General features: G+C 40.9%; 1 protein-coding gene across 2 annotated transcripts in view; it reads right to left on the bottom strand.

Moving 5' to 3' along the window:
- BAIAP2 (BAR/IMD domain containing adaptor protein 2) overlaps window positions 1-16,054 on the bottom strand; it is a 192,332-nt gene that overhangs the window by 5,375 nt on the left and 170,903 nt on the right. For both annotated transcript variants that reach the window (XM_087710144.1, XM_087710146.1), the window contains 2 exons: window positions 14,592-14,626; window positions 6,260-10,687 (listed from right to left, as the gene is read on the bottom strand). In XM_087710144.1, the coding sequence (XP_087566270.1) occupies window positions 10,657-10,687; window positions 14,592-14,626 (66 nt within the window). In that variant the 3' untranslated portion in view covers window positions 6,260-10,656. The remainder of the gene's footprint in view (window positions 1-6,259; window positions 10,688-14,591; window positions 14,627-16,054) is intronic.

Here is a 16,054-nt window from a genome sequence, read left to right as displayed (position 1 = left end):
GCAACAATTTGCAGAGTGTGGCTCAGCTGCAGAGAAATTGTGTTTGAAGACTGTCCAGACTGATTGGCCTTTGGCCAAGGGGTACAGATTTCAGATCCTACAGCAGCCTACTTTCTCTTTAAGAGACACAGCTTATCTGAAGGATAGCCAATGCACTACAGACACAAGCAATTTGCCTCTTTGTAATTTCTGCTCTTTTGGGCCACACAGATTTTCTTCTCTAAAGACATGGGCAGAAGGAATGCTGCATAAAGCACCTAAAAAAAAAGGAGGGTTTTTTTTAATGGATTGCTTTCAATTCCATATTTGCCAACTCAGTGATAGGGATTTGAAGACTGTTTCTGGGGACATTAGATGAACCCTCTTTAGAGTCATTGACCAAGGCAAGATTTATACCGTGCCCCTATTTGTGAAAGCTACGTGTACAGCCTGAGTGGAATGTTCCTAATTTTATGGTGGTAGCATCATTTCATTTGATTTTCTTTCATTTTTGCTCTACAGAATATCAGGTTTTCTTTGATCTTATATATTCATGACAAGAAAAAAATGCCTGTGCAATCCTGTACATGTCCACTTAAAAAAAAAAAGTTCCACTGAGTTGAATTAGGCTGAATCCCATGTAGATGCAGGATGGATGTTTGCCATAAAAAGAGGCAAAAGGCACTTTCCACCCAGCAAGACCAACCTGAAGCCAACAGAAAGGAGCTTGTGTGTTCAAAGAAAACAGGTGGCCCACAATTATTTGCAGAGGAAAGAGAAGCTCAGGGGATTCATAATGTAGAATACAAATGGATGCTTAATGTAGCAGCTACATAGTCAGGGTGAGGAGCTGAATTACAATTTCTAGTGACTCCTGCCCACATGGCCAATAAACTGGGATCCTGGGACATATAGTTCAGAAACACCAGGAAACTCTAGTTACCGGATTCCTGGCAACTGATGCTTGGTGCATGAAATGGGCATTTCCTTATTGGAAGGCCAGGGGGTATTGCTTTGTCTAATGCTATTGGGGTTTTAAAACCAGTAGTCCATTATCTTCCCTAAACCAATTGTAGGCACTAATATGCCCAGGGTGCCTACCTAGGTACCTGCCATGCTCCCTGACTTATCTTTAATTTTAAAAATTAAACAGGAAGATGGCAAAGAAGACAATATCTCTAATTTCCAAGAACGTCTCTAAAAACCAACAAAAAATGTAAACTAGGGTAATATAGTGCATCTAGCAAGAAGCAAACGTTCCCAGTTTGTCACACCCACCACAACAGACTGTTCACCTGATGGTAGTCCTTTAAGTGTGCCCTTGAATTTCAACGTGCCTATCTGCTAAAGGGGGAAAAAACACTCACTTATTTCTGGCCGAAACATTTCATAAATTACTTCTGAATGCATGCCTGCTGATGGCATCCTCCTGTTGCCAAGTCTGCCTAAAGAAGCAGCCTACATTTTTTGTAAGTTTCATAAAGCATGATTCCATGAGATAAAGAGAAAATTCAGCCCACATCTCTGCTCTTTTCTGGGTTCAGAAAGTCACAGGTACACAATGATCCAAGTCTGGGCCTGTTTGTTTTAACCCATCAACAGAGAAAGGAAAATAGTAAATGACCTGGCTTCCACCTAGATTCAATTGATGTATGGAAATTTAGCATCCAATATTCACAAGAATATGGCCTTTATCAGGTGCTAGAGGGAACTTAAAAATGAGGAAACTCATTCACAGATCTTCAGTTTCAGTTTCAAACTCAACGTGTCTACCAGTGCTGTCTCAATAGTAAAATCTCTATTGGGTTGGGTAGGACGGAGAACTGTTCAAATCCAAGTTAAATTATAGGAGAAATTGGCTGGTGGCATCTTCATAGTTCAACTCTTATCAGCAGAGATTCTAAGAAAAGAAAACAAAGCTATTCAAAGAAATCCACGATACCCTTAAAACATCCAAGTGCAAGAGTGTAAGGAGGCCCTTTATTTATGAAAGACTCTAGTCTTCTTCGCTGCCCTCCAGTGTATGCCTAAAGCAGCGATACAATGGAAACAGCAGTGTGCTTAGCACTGTTCAGAGCATATGCACCAAAGACAAATTCCTTGTGTGTTCAATCACACTTGGCCAACTCACTCTCTCTCTCTCACACACAAACACACCTATCATCCATCCATGCATCCATCCATGCATCCATGCATCCATGCATCCATCCATCCATCCATCTCTATCATCTATCTATCTATCTATCTATCTATCTATCTATCTATCTATCTATCTATCTATCTATCTATCTATCTATCTATCATCTGTCTGTGTCTGTCTGTCTATCTATCTATCTCTATCATCCATGCATCCATCCATGCATCCATCCATGCATCCATCATCTGTCTGTGTCTGTCTGTCTGTCTATCTCTCATCTGTCTGTCTATCCATCCATCCATCCATCCATCCATCCTTCCATCTATCCATCTATCTATTTACTGTATTTATCTATCTCTATCATCTATCTATCTAAAGCAAGGCTGGGTATTCTGTAACCCTCATGGAAGTCCTCAAATCTCTTTTCTGTGATTCTGCAGTTCACAAAAACACGTTGCCAAATTTAGGAGTAATTGACTTTCCTACCAGATTTGAGTAAAAAACCAAAGGGGGGAAATTCCTTAGATCTACTGAACTTACACGCTATTATTATTTTTTAAAAAAACCAAAAACCCTCTCTGTACAAGATGCAGAAAAAAATGCCCCTACTTATTCCAATGACATCATCATATCCATTAACTGCTGTGTTTCCTGTAGTCCTTGGCTGATGAAAAGATAATGTAAAAAGGAAAGAAAAAGCAGCTTATATCCCATGAAAATTTATCTCAATGAAGGAAAATGGAGCCTGGAGCCAAAAAAGGAAGCAGGGATTCAATTCCACTTTTGGCTGTTGTCAGAGGCCCATTTTTCTGACCTCCTGCTGTGTTGCTCCCAGGTTACCGAATATGCTTCATTGGGAGCTGCATTTCTCCCACATTACCTCTGGGTTTAGAAAACTTAGCAAATACATTTCTTTCATCCGGTTTTTGATTTGTTAATTGAGCTTAGCATCAATTTTAATATGGGTTTATATCATGTTAATTTATGTTTGAAATTGGTTATATTTCCCTTTTAACATTTAACAATATTTGCTAGATTAAAAAGCAAGGGTCCTCTTTATAGTTTTGGCATCTGACTAGCCCCCATGATGCCAAAATGCTAATCACATCTTGTGATGTCATGAGACAACTTCTGCAATGCAAGGACCAAAGGGATGGAATTTGCCTCAGGGCATCCCAAGACAAGAGGTACCACTTCCCTCCCCCACTTCTCCAGATGCTCGTGGGAAAAAAATGCTGGCATATAAACCAATTGATTAAATAATGGTCATAGAAGAATATCAATCCTGCCCAGATCAGTAATCTTTTATTACTAAAACAATCATAGACAGCCATTCCCTGAAGCAAGGTTTTATAATATTGTATTAAGTTTTGGTTTTGACTTTGATTCAGTTGAAAGTATTTATCTGATCAAAATGGCACTTTCTTTGCACAAAACTGGACAGCATTTCCAGATAAGTGTTTTCATTTGGTAGAATCAAGTACCTGTGGGAAAAAGTTCTATAAACCAGGAGCTACTGGGTAACTGAAGAGAAAGTATTTCTTCTTATGCTTGTAGGAAAAGAAAGTGCTATTTTGAGAATGTTTGCTAATCCCACAGTAACTGGTCCCTGGTTTGCTTTGCAATGTAATGTTTCTACGCACCAATGCAATGGCTAAATATTAACTGCAAGATGTGAACAAGTAGCACGTGGGGTATGCACACAATCATTATTCACATGCCTTCTTTTAAAGAGGCCACAGCTGATAAATTGACCTGTGCTGTAATCTGGAGGGATCTATAAGCATTTTATGCTGTTCCTAACTTATTTCATGCTGTCCCAACTCAGGTTGGCTGCAGTTACGCAGCCTTGGCTGGTCTCCAAAGAGGTTAAGTATCATCAACTCAGGTTAATATTTGGATAGGAAACTACCAGGAGACCTCCCCATTGTACACTGGGAAGTTCTTTTAAAAAATACTGGAAGAAGATATTGTAAATTACCTACATATTATTGCCAAGAAAAAGATAAGGTCTTCCCAGGTGGTCTGCAGGAGCAGGAGCAGATTTGGGCTGCTATGGGTTCGTCCAGGTTCAGGAGAACCCTTAGTTAACATTATGGCCGGTTCGGAGAACCTCCAAATCCCACCTCTGGCTGTCTCTGCTCACCCTACCCCTGCCACCCCACCACGCCCCTCCTATGAGTCTCCATGCGGCTCATTTTGGATGCGAGGTAAATGCAGGGCCCACATGGAGGCTCGGGGGGGGGGATGGGCCTCCCGGAAGGCCTCTGGAGCCAGGGGGAGGCAGTTTTCACCCTCCCAGAGACTCAAGGAAACCCTCCAGAACCTAGGGAAGGCAAAATCGTTCCCCCTGGCGTGGGGCAGTAGGCTGACTAGGCCACGCCCACCATGGCCACGGTCACCCAGCAACTGAGCAGAAAGCCCATTGCTGAAATTTTTGAAGCCCACCCCTGAGCAGCCCAGCATCTTTTTAGTAAGAGAGAAAGAGAAGTTGGGCTTGCTGTGCAGAAGCAGAGCAGCGGCTCTCAGCCTTTTGGGCAGCAGGGACCAGTTCCTTGAGAGAGGTTTTTTCCACAGACCAGAGAGGGCATGGTTACATGTGCTGCCTGTATCCCACAGATGGGGCTTTGCTTGTTTGCATGGCCCAGTTTCTTCCATGCCAAGGACCAGTGCGGATCAATGGACCAGGGGTTGGGTACCCCTGAAGTAGAGCATCATTTCTCTTTTGGACACAAACCCCTATTTGTAACCAGTATGGCTCTTTTTTTTTAAAAGGATGGTTCAGTTCACAGCAGCAAAATTAATTATTCTATTTTTAAAGCACAGGGAATTAATATTTCCTACTTAATTAATGCAGGAACTTAAGGTGACCCCTTCTCCCCACAAGGGATGCTAAAATAGATTCTTGAAGCTGAAAGGGAACAGAGAGAAAAGTATTGAAAATTGTTCACACTGTGACTCACCAAGGAATAGTTAACTATTTTTGTAATAGCAAATGGGAAGGGAGGGGAAATGGGAGAGCCTGACAGAATTTTTTTTTAAAGTGTATTGCTGCTGAGCAGAGATGGAAGCCAAGATGGAGGAGGGAGAGCCATATCTATTTTATTTCCACCAGTCCTAACTTGTGTTTCCTTCCATTTGTCCTAGGGCTTGTATAAAAGTAGCTGTTTGCCAGCGTGGCTTCCATGAAAGGCTAAAATTGCAGAGGGACGAAGGACCATCTTTTTAAAATAAAGCATTTCTTATTTTATTTTGTCTCACACTGACTTGTTCCTAAGAATAATGAGGCAAAAAAAAAGAAAGAAAGTGAAAACATAAACAGTTTAGAAGAAAAATTGGCTCATTACCTTGTTGGCACTCTCCTGCTTTCCCTCACATACAATGGGAGCTTTTATGTGGGCACACATACAAAAGCCATTTGATAATTCCAAGTATACATCCCCATCCCTCAGAAAGGTGGCAATGGGCAATCTGTAGGTACAAGGTCTCTTTTCTCACAACCAGAAACCTACAACTGCAGCTGCATTGTCCTATTGACAAAGTTCTGGCCGTAAAAGACATGAAGTCATACAGAACCACTCGGAAGGGAAAGAAAACCAATGAGCCCAAACCCAGTGTATTTGCCAACAATATTGCAGTAATTGTGCAAAAGCTTCAAAATGCTCGCTGGAAACCAGAAACCCCAGTGCCCAGATTTAAAAGCTCGGTGAAAATTCAAACCCAGGAGCAATGTAGCAAGAAGAAAAGGTTGGAGGGAAAAAAAGAAGAACCAAGGAAGGGAGGATTTTATGGGTTGGCGGATATAAGTGTGGATTGTAAAGAGAGATTTACCTCAAGATCAGAGGAGCAAAAGGAACCATTTCCATTAGCCAAAGAAAGGTGATGAAATTCCAATACCCATAGTGCTGCAAGGAAATTGAGCCATGCTCTGAACTGACCAGTTATCTGCAGAGAATGGAACCCTTTTCAAGGACGTATCTGCAATTGTTCAGCCAGGCTTAAGTTTTCTATGCCCTCCGTGATCTCCATCTGTGGTTCCATATTTGCCAGCATTTAAGAAGTCAGTCCAGAGCATTCTTAGGAGTGAAGTGTGGGGCAGAGGGAGAGCAAGTGGGCATGTGGAAAAAAAGACGGTAAACTTACAACTACTGTATACACAGTCAGGGATACATCTCAAAACCTGGCCACTTCAACATCCGGGCTGTAATGGAAAAATAGAGAGGCTGTTTGTAGATCAGTATGTGACAAACACGTATAAGCCTGTTCTAATGGATAGGGGACAAGGCCACTTCACTGACCAGGCCACTTAAAGACACAACATCCAGTGGAGAGATGTTTCTTGATTAGACATCAGCTAATTCGGATCCAAGAGCTAAGAGAGTTCACTTTTTTCACCTTTGGCAATTTTAATTCTTCTTGACTGCCAAAGTCAATGGCAAGAGAATTAAAGGGAAGGAGGAAACTGCCTTTGTTTTCTTCTCAATTGCCTCAGGTTTAAAGAGAGATTACGGTGTCCTGGCTTCCTGCTAGGGGAGATATTTTACCTAACACTCTTCCCCACATGTAAACTTTTCACATACATTCTTTCAAAAAGGAGCCATCTTTTACCTGGGTCTTCGTAACTTTCCTGGTACAGGTAGTCCTTGACTTACAACCAAAATTTCTGTTGCTCAGTGAGACATTTGTTAAGTGAATTTTGCCCCATTTTGCGACCTTTCTTGCCACAGTTGTAAATCACCACCATTGTTAAAAGAGTGACATGGATGTTAAGTGAATCTGGCTCCCCCATTGAGTTTGTTTGCCAGAAGGTCACCCAAAGTGAAAACATTACCCTGGGACACTGCAAACGTCATAAATATGGGTCAGATGCCAAAATGACTGAAATCTGATCATATTACCATGGCAACAGTTGTAAGTGGGAAAAACAATCCTAAGTCACTTTTTCCAGTGCTGTTGTGACTTTGAACAGTCACTAAACGAACTGTTGTAAGTCAAGGGCTACCTATACTTGGAATTTTTAAAAAATGTTTGGAATGATATTACGCTAGCATATTAACCACATGAGGAAAACTGAATGTAGCTTCCACAAAGTGAAACCAGGCTGCGGTGGGGTTATTTTTGATTACCACAGGGACAGCAACAGGGTGGGGAAGAAAATAAAAGGCTAGATTGTCCCAATATTATTTTGGGATAACACAGACACAGCTGAACATATTGTATCTTTATAAATCCCCCAAACCCTTTGCTATAATTCTTGTATTTTCCCACTCCGCTGCCTTCCAAATATCTCAGATTTCTATTATTATAGAGCCAGAATGACCGAAGGCTGGATATTGCTGAAGTTGTAGTCTAAAACATTAGGAGGCTATGCTCAACAGATCCATAAACAGAACTGTTTAATTTTTGACCTTTAACAACTTTATCTTTAACTACACTTATTAGATGTGGTTTAGGTTCTCCTGCAACAAACTTTCAAGTTCAAATGATCTGATTCTTGGTAAATACTCTGACAAGTTTCATACCTAAGCTCTTGACAAAAGGGCTTGTTGGAAACACTCTTCCACCAGATGTTGGTGATCAGAACTAGAACAGGAACAGCTGGTGAGCCTGTATAGATTCCTGTCCTGGGTTTGAGCAAGTCTCTTTTTCAGTCTCACTTTTTAATGTGTAGAGGGGAAATAATAGTAACTTGCACACTCAGTGATGAGGAGATGACTGAGCATTAAAGGGAAATTGAGAAAATGGGGATTGGGCCAACAGTCTTTTGTATTACAAATACACCAGCAATAACAATAACACTTAGACCTAAATGTATTTTTTTTCAATAGACAACTGTTTTTTCTTTGAAGACATTTCGCTTCTCATCCAAGAAGTTTCTTCAACTAATAGCACTTATATATCACTTCATAGTGCTTTATAGTCCTTTCTAAGTGGTTTACAGAGTCAGCATATTTGATGGAAGGCTGAGTCAAGCTTTAGCCCTATCAGGATCGAACTCCAGATTGGGGCAGAGTTAGCTTGCAATACGGCATTCTAACCACTGTATCATCACAGTTCTAAACAATCTAAGTGTGAGTGTATAATCTGACAAGGATAAAGTCAGCCAAATAAATAGACTTTTTAAAAAATTTCAAGAAAATTACCCAAGCCCAACTCAATGGAGGAAGTAAAACTTTTATTCAAATATCATAGTACAGGGCACATTTCTTTTCAGCTTGATTTTGTTCTTGTTGGTTTTTTTTTGTTTTTTTGTTTCTTAGCTTTTTTTAAAAAAAAGGAAAAAAGAAAAAAGAACACAATTCCCCTCCCCACCAACACTTTTACAGTGTTCACACAGTACTTGTGCATTTTTTTGTTTTGCTTTGTTGTCTGCATTCTACAGAGTATCCTTGATGTAAACGTTGTTTGAGCAAAGCTATGACAATGAGGATCTTACTACATATGCCCCAAGTCTATTATATAAAACAAAAGCTTTGTTATATATGTAGAGATAGAACTTTTGTATATACAATTAGTCAAGATAATATTGCCAGCAGCTTCCGATACAGATCAAATATTTTGACTGTTTTTCACTTAATTCACATTGGCGGCATCACACAAAGGCATCGGCAAGTGTGGTTTAAAAAAAAGTCAATATGGTAGTTAAGACGGTATTGTCAAAGCCTGGCCTCTTTTTAAATGTGCGTTATATAAAACACAGGTGGAGTTTTGATTGCACCATTGTGGGTCACCATCTTGACTTTTTTGGACCATATCCTGCAGTCACCCTTGGGTCATAACAGGAATACAGCTTCACACTGTAGACTGTAACTCATAGTTTCCCAACCGTTAGTCTCTTTAAGACCTGTGGACTTCAACTCCCAGAATTCCCCAGCTGCTGCTGGCTGGAGAATTCTGGGAGCTGAAGTCCACACGTCATAAAGTTTCCAAGGTTGGAGAAACCCTGTTGTAACACAAAGCTGAAAGCCTTCAGTCTTCAGCATAGGTTGTGTGTCTGACCTCCTAGAACAGTTAGGGTGAACCTTTTCAGCACTGAGTGCCCAAACTGGAACATGTGTGCATGCCAGAGCACCGGAAGCACTGAAGATCAGCTGGCTGGTGCACATATGCCTGTTTTTGACCATTTTTGGCTGTTTTCAGGTTGTTTTCTGGTCGAAAAATGACTTGCAAACATCCTGAAAAACGGGCTGAAAATGGCCTCCAAACAGCCTGAAAAATGGCCCCAAAAGGGCCGGAAAATAGCCCCCAAACAGCCTGGTTTGGGGGCATTTTTGGGGGCCGATTTTAGGTCATTTTTCAGCAATCTGGTGCCCATGAAGACATGCACACCAGAAACCAGAAGAGCAGCTGTCGATGGCACCCATGCCCATAGAGAGGGCTCTGCGTGCCACCTCTGGCAGGCGTGCCTCAGGTTCGCCATCACGGGCCTAGAATTTGATAACGGAAAAAGCAGTCCCAATCAGGAGCCATTATTTTCAACCCTACTTTGCCCCTAAAATTAGTTTAAGACACATAAAGAAGACTGAAGGCTTTTTTTTAAAGAAAGGAAAGCAGTTGAAATTTGAAAAAAAAACCTCCATGTTCAGAACCCGAACTTCAAAACACAGGCAGTTTGGCCCTCCCTCTCTACCAAGAAGACAAAAAAAAACTCCTCCAGTTTTATAAAGAGAAAGTCTTTGGATTGATCTGGCAATCTGCATAATACAACAGAAGAGGCCCTTCCCCTCCCTCCTTACTTCACTGCCCTTTTCAGAATAACTGTGAGGTAACAAATACCTTCCTACAAAATATATATCATAATAGAATAGAATAATAATATAATATGCTTGTGTCTGTCATATATATAAAACAAAATACTTTACAAAATGGAGACTGGGTTGGTGCTCAGTTTAACAGTCCAATTCTTGCCAAAACCAACACAGTAGTACCCGAGCATCCCAACGCCCCTTTTCTTTTGACACAGAGAACTGATTTTGTGATAAAAGTTGCAAAAAAAGGATAGTTGAAGTAACAGTACGTACACCATATGCCATGCATATTTTGTTTCCAGATTGTTGTTTTTGTTTAAAAAAAAAAGAGGGCGGGAATCTTGCACTTATTTTGTTATAAATGTGCAGCTTGCATTAACGTCTCTGAAAAGAGAGAATGCAGTAAGAAAATTAATTTATAAAAGAAAGGGGGAGGGTGGAAGGGGAGAGATAGATAGAGATGCAGCATCTTTATCTAGTTTAGTTTATCTCAATTGCATCCAGTAATGGCTGTGAAAAGTAACATTCCTTATCGGGACGTTTTCCTGCTTCAAAATCGGTGGTTGCAAATACCAGGGGACGGGGAAAGAGCAGCTCCGAGAGTTCCTCAGAGTGGTCCTCGGGGGTCCCAGGGATGAGAGGAGGAGCTGGCACAGTTGCTTTGAAAAGAGGACAGGCAGGAGGGAAAAAAATGTGCATCTCAGTAGAAAGAAAGAAATGAAGGGGGACAGAGAAGCAAAATAGGGAAGTCTTCCAAGCAGCAGCTGCCATTTCTAGTCAAGATTCCTTCTCTCACACTGTAGATACCAACGTGCCACTGCCGCTGTGGAACAGAAAGAAAAAGCACACAGTTCGGCCCAAACTCACTTCACCAGAAAGAGAGAGACAGAGACAGAGAAATAATAACCAAGAGTAGATGGAGGGGCACCAAGTAAGCTGCCATGCATTGATATTGGAATTAGGGAGCAAGGGTAAAGAGAGGGTGGGCAGGGAGCAGTGAGTAAACTATTTGCAGCTTCATTACCGCTCAGAAAGAGCAGCTTCTCTTGGGTTCATCTAAGTAGCAGAACCCACTACATTAGAAGTGGTTGCCATACTCAGAAAACAAAAGGAAAAGAAGATGAGGTTACTTCTCTGTGACATCTACGTCGCTTCTAATTGCTTGGATGTGGGTTTTGCATTCATTCCTGGTTTGGTAAGGGGCATTTCCATCACTATGTCTCAGTTTGAAGGCCTCAAGGTTGGGGGGGGGATGTAGTCTAACAAATATGCAACTAGAGATGCAAGAAGAGCAAAATGTGGAATCTACTATTCATCCCTGCTTCAAAAAAAAATGTAGTCCGTTTAACTGAGAATATTGCATTTAAAACTGAAGTTGTGTCCCCACCGAATAAATGACTCATGAACGCACTGCAGAAAACGGAGACATGTGATGTGGGGCAAGTTCAGTTAATTCAATCCACCAGCCATGTCTCTTGAGCATGCCTACATGAGCATGAGTTGTAATGCAAAATAAAGAATAGTCATATTTTCCCATCACTGCACATGGCAGGGGAAACTCTGTGGTAATTCAATACAGTGGCATTCAATAAAGCTGATCTTTTTAGTCTGACTTAACAGGAAGAATGAAATAGGATATTTTATGGAATGATGACATGCAAGAGGTCTGGGCATGAGGGGAAAATGCAAACAAGAATGAACGCTGCAAAAAACATAGAGGGACTGATATCGTACAATGTACAGAGAAAAAAAAGGATGATTACAAAGAAGAGAGCAAGAAAAAAACTTAACAGAAAATGCAAAGCAATTTTGATAGTAATCAAAATTGTTCTGGAAATGGTGAAAAGGAGCCTCCAATAGCGTAAATAAAATAATTAATGAATGGTTTGACATTTAGTAGGGAGTAAGACATGAATGTATGGTGTGTCCTTAGTTGTTTAATATATTTATGAATAAATATATAAGGAACTAGACAATCTATCACCCATTGAGTCATCATTTGAGAGACATAAACAGAGTAACTATGGGTGGGCTAAAAAACAAGAGTGATTTCTTTTGTCTTCCTTCCGCCTCCCTCCTCCTCTCTTCCTAAAACTCCTGCCAGCTTCCTCATTTGCTTTGCTTGTGGGAAGCATCCTGGGAGAAAGTCAGTGGGCAAACTGGCGGTGACTCGTAAGTCCAAGGTTAGCAGGCAGGCAAGTGTCGGTTGCCAAGTAGGAGAGGGAACACAGGAGTGTGGAAGAGGAGTGGGGTGGATTAGGGAGGGCATGTGGGATTGTGCAGGAGGCGCACGGGTTGGGTGTGCAGGGGTGTGGTGCATGTTAGGAAGGGAACATGGAGATGAGCAAGTGGTGTCACGTGGATTGGGGCAGACACATAGGGATGCATCACAAGTCAGGAAGGGAGCGTGAGAATGTGCAGATAGTCATAGTGGCGCAAACAGAGATGGGCCAGGAAGGTTGTATGTGTGGGGGAGACTTAAAACTGAGCAATTTGCAACCTTTCCTGCTGGCCTCTCCACTGACCTGTGGGAAGCTGTCAGGGAGTGTTGGAAATGAAGTTCATGTGACTGCAGCTGAGTGTGGCAGTGGAGGGCTGCTAAAGCTGAAAGCAGCACAACTGCTATGAAGTGACCACACCTTTCCCAAATTTCATTCCCAAGGGAGTAACTAGTCCTGGCATTCTATATGTTAGCCCATTTGAAGTGCCTGGGTTCAATAATTGTTGCCCTATGACTGCACCATTTTGCCCAGTTCATGACAATGAGAAAGATCGATGCTTATGGTGACATTAGAAGAAGTGCTGATTGAAGATGTAGGTTTGGAGAAGATGTTATGCTGTTGGCTAAGGAGCCAAATGATATGCTAGTGAATTGAAACACATTATATGATGCCACAAGCATACAAGTGCCAATAAAGGAAAATATTTATATTTCATGGTTGAAATGCAGAGTCCTTTGGTGCTCTGTGGGCTTGATTGATCTCTGGCAGTCGTTTCATTGCCCAAACTAGGTAATATCATCATTAGTGCTAGTCTGGGTAATATCATCACTAGCTCTGATGATGTTCCCGAGTTTGGGGAAAGAAACATCTGAAAGGGAACAACCAAGCTTAGAGAACAGCAAGGACCCCTCAAGTACACAAGTCTGACAATTAATGTATCAAAGATCAATGTAATTTTGTTTGACAGGGAAGGTGGAGTGGATGAATTGAATTTATTTATAAATAACAACACACACACACACACACACACACCAGGAAAAGTAGATGAATTTGTGCATCTTGGCAGAATGTTTATTAAAGATGAGGAAATGGATGAGGAAATGTTAAGTTGTGCAAATGTTGATAAAAGAAAACTAATGGGTAATACTTAATCTGTCTTGAGGAATAAATGTCAAATGAAACAATAATAGCTGTTTATAAGATGTCCTTTCCCCTATTTAGTTATATGGAAATAAGAGTTGGGAATGTCAGCAAAAACATAAAAGTCAGTTGAATGCAATGGATATAGTTATTTTGAAAAATAAGAAGAGATAGGATCAAGAATGTATGAACATATACGTGAACTAACTACAAAAAGGTGACCAGCAGGAAAGAAATGAGTTGAAATAATGAACAAAATTTATAAAACAAAGGAAGAGTGATTGAGTTAAGAGGAAGAACACCAAGGAAGTTGTGGTTGAATGCAGATGACAAGAACCTTCAAAAAAGAGGTGAGAAGTTTAAAGAATGAATGTATGAAGAGGGGTATAGATATAGCAGAAGTCATTGCCACAAGGATAGAAATATATGATGAGATAGTCCCTGTTATTTATTTGCAGAATTTTTATACAGCCCACTCAAATGAGTCTAAGCAAGATGCATAAACATTTTCTGCATTTTGCTTAATACTGGCTTCCTTGAAAGGGAAAATCATTTGGACTAATATAACTATGAGAAGCATTTCTATTCAAGAAAAATAATAATAAAGGTGAAGGTCCTCAGGGTAATTTAAATCCTTTTTGTGAAGAGCCAGACCAAATCAAAATACAAGCAATTTATGCCATGCCTTGCTCCAAAAACAGGGGATTTGGCCCCTGGGCTCACAGTTCTTGCATACTTTAAAAACATGCAGTTCTGTGGGAACTTCTTTTACTAATGCTTCCGCCAGGCTGTGTGACCAATCTAAGAAAGCCAAGCCAATATTGGACCTGGGAGGTTGGACTTTAATGGGAAAAATTGCAGAGCTACAGGCTAGACTAAGAAGATAAACAAAAAGAAAATTCAACTTCTGTATAATTTCAAGACACTACTATATATAGGGCAGTGGTGGGATTCAGCTAGTTCACACCTATTCAGGAGAACTGGTTGTTAACTTTCTAAGCAGTTCGGAGAACTGATTGTTGGAAGAAATCTCATTTTGTTTTTTCCTCACTTCACAGGGCTAATCCTGTAAGGAAAGCAGGAAGGAAACATTCTGGTATTGTTTCTAGCCTAATCTTTATTGCCCTGCCTCTCCGGCTAACCCTTATTACATTGTAACAGCTAAGACAAAGCGCCATTGATCTGAGTGATGTTGAGTTGGCCTCGCCCACACGGTCACATGACCACAGAGCCCTGCCCACCCAGCTGGTTATTTGATTTCCACCACTGATATAGGGTATGTCAGTGAAGTCACCAGAAATTGCATTTCATGTCACTTTTAAAATTTTGTAGATCCATAATGGATTTGAAAATGAAATAACTTACCTGCTTGAAGGTCTTGCCCCATAGTCATCCAGTCCCTGTAGAAAAAAAACAGGGGGGGGGATATCAGCTATGGAACCATAATGCTTTTGCCACAAAGATAGCAATGGAAGTTATGCATCCCAGCAGCCTCCCAAGGCATAGTCCAAGTACTTGGTCTCAAAAGTACAAAAAAAGACATTGACAAAAAATAAAAATAAACAAATTACGTTTGTTTCACCAGAGGGTGATCTTGTACAGTGGATCTGCGAGATTAAATAGTCTCCAATGTACAGACATGCAGTGCCGTATTGCTAAAAAGGGACTGTGCAAAATGCTATGCACGCTGCAAAAACCCGCTGTGGTGAATGCAGCTTGATAGCATTTCAGTTCCTGATGGAGGAAGGCCCCAGACACCTCATCCTCCATCTCTTTTGCACGTCATCTTCTCTTCAGAACAGATGAAGTCAAAGCGTCCATGCATAGCGAGATGCAGCCTGCTACTTTCACTGCTGCTCTCTGATGCATCCAGGAGAAGAGAAGAAAAATGAAGAAAGAAAAGTGCTTATTTTTCCCTTTTTTGGATGAAGTCTAATCATACAGCTACTGTTGATGGAGTGAAGCATATTTAAGTCCTACTATGTTGTATGACAAGAGTACAGGTAGTCCTTGACATATGACCACAACGGAGCCCAAAATTCCTGCTGCTAAGCAAGACACTTTTGAAGTGACTTTTGCCCCATGTTAAGACCTTTCTTGCCACAGCGGTTAAGTGAATCACTTTGGTTGTTAAGTTAGTAACAAGGTTGTTAAGGGAATCTGTCTTCCCCATTGACTTTGCTTGTCGCAAAAGGCAATCAAATGAGCTCAGGACACTGCAATAAATACATGCCAATTGCCAAATTTTGATCACGTGACCATGGGGAAGCTGCAACGGTTGCAATTTGGGGAACTGGTCATAAGTCACTTTTTTCAGCGATGTTGTAGCTTTGAATGGTCACTAAATAAATGGTTCTAAGTCGAGTACTACCCGTACTAAATTGTCAGCCTTTGAACATGTCTGACCTACAACTCCTATCAGTCACAGCCAGTGTCATCCAGTGATGAAAATGTTGGGGAACTGAAGATCAAGTAATATCAGAAGTGCCACCAGTTCCTGATTCTTGATGTAAAAGGAATCATAATCTTGGAGAGTTTTAGGGATTTTCCTCCAGCCTGAACTAATCTACCCTTAGTTCTGTTCAGACTATGAAGATATTTGTCTCAACTACAGTACTTGTAATCAGTTTTCACCTGATTACGGCAATAAATACTGTGTTTCCCCGAAAATAAGACATGGTCTTATTTTCTTTTGATCCCCAAAATAAGCATTTGGTCTTATTTTTGGGGAGGTCTTATTATTTTTGAGGTGCAGGAGGCAGCGAGCGTGGTCACCTCATGGCTGCTGCTATGTTGCAATATTTTCAGGGAGGGCTTATTTTCAGGGG

Source organism: Thamnophis sirtalis, unplaced genomic scaffold (genome assembly GCF_051295495.1).
Source record: "Thamnophis sirtalis isolate CommonGarterSnake01/CBP01778 unplaced genomic scaffold, rThaSir2_p1.2 scaffold_3, whole genome shotgun sequence".
Lineage (NCBI taxonomy): Eukaryota > Metazoa > Chordata > Lepidosauria > Squamata > Natricidae > Thamnophis > Thamnophis sirtalis.
The sequence above is the reverse complement of the archived record's forward strand: the minus strand, read 5'-3'. Positions and strand labels throughout refer to the sequence as shown.